This window comes from Chenopodium quinoa, unplaced genomic scaffold (assembly GCF_001683475.1).
Source record: "Chenopodium quinoa cultivar QQ74 unplaced genomic scaffold, ASM168347v1, whole genome shotgun sequence".
Taxonomy (NCBI): Eukaryota; Viridiplantae; Streptophyta; class Magnoliopsida; order Caryophyllales; family Amaranthaceae; genus Chenopodium; species Chenopodium quinoa.
The window spans coordinates 2199811-2205014 of record NW_018742864.1 but is presented as its reverse complement, the minus strand read 5'-3'; the positions used below and the strand labels follow the sequence as shown (position 1 = coordinate 2205014).

At 37.9% G+C, this 5204-nt stretch overlaps 2 protein-coding genes across 2 annotated transcripts; both read left to right on the top strand.

Moving 5' to 3' along the window:
- Positions 1 to 245: 245 nt before the first annotated feature.
- On the top strand, positions 246 to 1247 carry LOC110726213. The gene has a single exon (XM_021905680.1). The coding sequence runs from the start codon at positions 246 to 248 to the stop codon at positions 1245 to 1247; it is 1002 nt and encodes a 333-aa protein (XP_021761372.1).
- A 109-nt stretch (positions 1248 to 1356) lies between these two features.
- On the top strand, positions 1357 to 3531 carry LOC110726212. The gene is made up of 4 exons (XM_021905679.1): positions 1357 to 1772; positions 1925 to 2525; positions 2624 to 2694; positions 2922 to 3531. The coding sequence occupies exons 1-4, from the start codon at positions 1357 to 1359 to the stop codon at positions 3529 to 3531; spliced, it is 1698 nt and encodes a 565-aa protein (XP_021761371.1).
- Positions 3532 to 5204: the final 1673 nt, after the last annotated feature.

The following is a 5204-nucleotide window of genomic DNA, read 5'->3' as shown; positions in this document are numbered from 1 at the left end:
TGTTAGGTGCTTGTTACCATTCTCTTAGGGTGTATCTCTTTTGCGGTGTGACTCAATTGTGGTATTGTGAAATTTGTGACCTTTAATTGTTGAGAGTTGAAATTGAATATGCACTTTTATTTGCAGAAAGTTTGTCTTCTTATTTTGTTTTAGCCAGTCCAAGAATTCATGTCAATATTTGTCTTTTAGTTTATTACCTTTGTTGTTGATCCTCCACATAACTTCTTATGTTATAGAGTATTATAATGGCAAACATCAACAAATATTGGATTGATGCACCCCATAGTTCCGAAGAATATATCAAAGGAGTTGAGAATTTTCTAGATTTTGCATTTCTAAATTCAACCACGGACACAGAGGAAGATGATGAACCGGATATTTTATGCCCATGTATGAAGTGTGTTAACAGATTTTGGTTCCCAAGGGAGGAGGTTTTCAATCACCTAATTGCTAACAGATTTAACAAGAGGTATAAAGTATGGAACTTTCATGGCGAAGGAATTACAACAGGGTCTTCTTCAAGGGGAGATGAGAATCAGTGTGATAATCAAAACATATTAGACAATATGGACGAGATGATTAATGATATTTTCAGAGATGTTATAGGAGGTTCAAGTTCCGAAGCAGAAGAACTTCGGAAGGGTCCAGATGAGAGTGCTAAAAAGTTTTATAAGTTGTTACGGGATGCACGGGAGCAATTTTATCCAGGCTGTAAGAATTTTTCTGCTCTTTCATACACAGTGCGACTCTATCTACTTAAATGTCTTAACGGGTGGAGCAATTCTTCTTTTGATAAGTTCATGAAGCTTCAATGTGATGCCTTTCCATTTGCAAAGCTTCCTACTTCTTTTCATCATGCTAAAAAAATGGTGAAGAACCTTGGACTTAATTACAAACGAATTGATGCGTGTCCTAATGATTGTATGTTGTATTGGAAAGAACGTGCAAATGACAAGTCTTTCCATGTTTGTAAAGCCTCTCGATGGAAGTTAAATGAGAAGCAAAAAGAGGAAGGTGCATTGCCTGACGAAGAAGTTCCTGCAAAAGTTCTACGTTACTTTCCTCTAAAACCTCGTCTACAAAGGTTGTTCATGTGCTCTATGACGGCTGAACTCATAACATGTCATGAAACTGATCACAAGAAAGATGACAAATTAAGGCACCCTGCTGATGGACAAGCTTGGAAAGATTTCGATGTTGCACATCCTCAATTTGCAAGTGATTTTCGAAATAGGTCTTACTACTGATGGTTTCAACCCATTCAGAACTATAAGTGTGTCATATAGTATTTGGCCTGTTGTTTTATCCATTTATAATTTTCCTCCGTGGTTATATAATAAGTCCGAGTACAATATCATGTCTTTGATTATACCTGGTCCTTCTCCAAGTTATGATATTGATGTTTACTTGCAACCATTAATCGAGGAATTAAAGGAGTTATGGGAAGTTGGAGTTGACACATATGATGCTGTGAAAGATGAAACATTTTCTTTAAAGGCAGCCTTTTTATGGACAATCAGTGACTTCCCTGCTCATGCAATGTTTTCCGGATGGAGCACCAAAGGAGAATTTTCCTGCTCGAATTGCAATCATAAGACTTGGTCCAAATACCTGAAGTATAGCAGGAAAATGTGTTACACGGGACATCGTAGATCTTTGAAAGAAAATCATCCATGGCGTCGTAATAAGAGAGCTTTTGATGGCAATGTAGAGACAAGGCCTCCTCCTCCTACTAGATTCTTGGGTTCTGAGGTATTAAAGGATTTAGAAGGGTTTGAAAATAAGTTTGGGAAAACTCAAAAGAAGGGCAGAAATAAATTTCCTTGGAAGAAGAAATCAATTTTCTTTGAGCTTCCTTATTGGGAAACTAATACCTTGCGTCATAATCATGATGTTATGCACATTGAGAAAACATTTGTGACAGTGTGCTCGATACTTTACTTGATATCCCAAGAAAGACTAAGGACCATGTGGCAGCCCGCTTTGATTTACAGGATATGGGTATAAGAAATGAAGTCCATCCAAAGAGAACAAATAATAGAGGGAAGCGTTTATACTCAAAAGCCTGTTTGTCTTTATTTTCTAGTGAAAAAGACTTGTTCTGCAGTGTGATAAAAGGTGCTAAGTTTCCCGATGGTTGTGCATCAAACATCTCTAGATGTGTCCAATCCAATGAGAGGAAGTTTGCTGGTTACAAGAGCCATGATGCCCACTTTATGCTTCATTATTTGCTCCAAATTGCGGTAAAGAATGTGTTGCCTAAGCAAGTAGAATCGACTTTGATTAGGCTAGGATCCTTTTTCAGGGGTTTATGTAGGAAAGTTTTATGGCCTAAAGATCTCAATGATCTTGAATCTGAAATCATAGAGATACTTTGCCAACTTGAGAAGATATTTCCCCCAAGTTTTTTTGACATAATGATTCACCTTCCACTTCATCTTATAGAGGAGGTAAGGCTTGGGGGCCCTGTTCAAGGTCGATGGATGTATCCGAAAGAGCGGTATTTGGGTAAATTGAAGTCTTATGTAAAAAATAGAAGTTGACCCAAAGGTTCCACTGCAGAGGCCTACTTGGCAGAAGAATGCCTTATTTTTTGTTCTCGATATCTTCATGATGATTTTAGTTCCAAGTTGAATGGGCACCTAGAAATGATGATGATACTGCATCCAATCAAGATGGAAGCCTTTTTCTAATGTTGGACGTCCTTTAGGTGTAAAAAAGAAAAATAAAGGCAAAAAGGTTTCTTTAGATGAGGACACTTTGATGAAAGCTCATCGTTATGTACTCTTTAATTGTGATGAAATCAATGATTACATAAGGTCCGTAAGTAATTTTAAGGTATTATTTCATATTAACTATAATTAATCTTTATTGTTTATAGTTGACTAATACAACTAAGTTTCCTTGTGATATGTATGTAGTGAACATCAAGATTTTGTGAATCGTCAAAGAAGTCAAGGTAGACGGGTTAAGCAGAGTAGGTGGGAGAGAGCACAAGAGCATAGTCATGATATTGGAGCATGGTTCAAGGATTGTGTACGGGAAGAAAATGTTTCCAAAGAAATCAAGGCTTTATCCCAAGGTCCTGACTATACTGTGAGAAGTTTTAAAGGGTACCTAATAAATGGTAACAAATTTCATACAACTGCACATGAGTCAAAAAGGAAAACTCAATGTAGTGGAGTTAGTGTAACATCTTCAATGTCGAGTTTTGCAAGTTCTAGGGATCAAAATCCTGTTGTTGGGGATGTAAAATATTATGGAGTGGTGGATTATATCATTGATTTAGATTATTTTTGTCATTTTAAAGTGGTATTGTTTCGCTGTAATTGGTTTCAAGTGGAGCAAGATGAGTTTGGGCTATTATGTGTAAATTTTAAAAGGTTATGCTATACTAATGACCCTTTTGTGATGGCTAATCAAGTAAACCAAGTTTTTCATGCGCGAGATTCCAAAGAAAAGCATTTGCATTACGTTATGGAAACTATCCTCGGAGACTTCTTTGATATGAGTGAAGAATCGAATGGTTAATCAAAAGCGCACATGAATACGATCTGAATAAAGTAGAGGCCTATTATTAGGGCAGGTTCAATCTCTTTTAGGTTGGATTTGTACCTTCATCCCCGAACCCTTATTTGGTTCAAGACCTTATTGGAGTTGACGATCTCTTGGATCGTTAAGGGGTGTAACCTTCACCCTGTGAACGGTTTACAAGTTCCTAAAACTTGTTGGCGACTCTTTTGCTCTATCTTCTTCCCTTTTGGACGCCACCGTACTTTAGTGTATGATCACAGTGGGGTTCGAGCTAGGGGATTAACGCTTGAAATATTCCCTACAATATGCATGTACTTTTCCTCTTTCATTGGACCCAACTACTAGATCATGGTTTTATAACCTCGATGCAAAACAAACTTCCACTTGGAGTGACGTTGTAAAAGCCTTTTTTACCCAATATGGAGATAACATCGAGCTCACAACTACCTTGCGCAATCTCAAATTGCTTAAGCAAGGGGAAGAAGAAAGCTTCATTGACTTCTTTTCCAGGTGGCGATCAAAGGTTGCTCTTATTCCTTGGGATGGGAATGGTGCAAAGATACAAATAGGAAATTGGGGGAACGAAACATAAGAGGGGGACACAAAGTTAGTCTAAACCCAAAAGGAAAGATCAAATGCAAAAGAAAAAAGAAAAATTGTTCTAAGCCCAAAACAAAACTTGTCAAAAAAAAGGAGAGAGAAAGAAAAAAAAAAGGAGAGAGAAAGAAAAAAAAAGAGAGAGGACAAGGAAAAGGCACCTAATGTAGGACGTTGCCACACAAAGCAGAAAGCTTTTAATTTAAGAAGCACCAAAAGTAAGGGATTTTGGGAGTATACTTGAGCCTATCCATTCTTCATAACTCCTTGAGGTATACCATAACCATGTACCAAAATCATCATTCCATGAAAATATGGTCAACCTTAGGTCTTTGCACATATGGACCTCCTATTAAGTAGTGATGCCCATATGTAAAATGCATAAAGTGTTGAGTTATGATTACAAGATCATATAAAAAAATTTCAAATGATTTGGATGATTTGATAGCCATTGGCTTGTTTACATCATGTTAGTAAAGCAATCGAATCAAACTAAATTCGATGTTTTCCATATCCTTTGCCAAAGAAAAATGAGATGACTATCACTCTAAACAACAATCATCTTATTTTCTTTTAATAATACACTAGTAGAAAAATAGCATTAGGCACCCCCCATATGGCACCGGTTCAGGCCAAACCGGTGCCAAAAATCGGCCCAAATTTGGGCGCCATTTTACACAAATATAAAAGGCACCGGTTTAGACCAAACCGGTGCCAAAAAGTAAAAGGGCACCGGTTTGAACCGGTGCCAATTGAACCGTTCCTTAATGTTAAAAAAACCGGTTAAAAAAAAAAAACGGCCATATTTATACCCCCAAACCCTATTTCCCTTCACTCGCCGCTTCTCCTCTCCTCTTCTTTCCTACTATTTCTCTCTCCTCTTCTCCTCTCCTCCTCTTTCGCTCCACTAACCTCCTTCCCTTTCTCATCTCCTCCTTCCCTTTCTTCGTTCTCCTTCTCCTTAAAGCTCACCACGGAGACCACCACGAACACCACTGCGAGCACATGCAACACCACCACGGAGACCACCACGAACACGTCTCCTCCTCCCTCAATTTCTGGGTTTTTGTTTT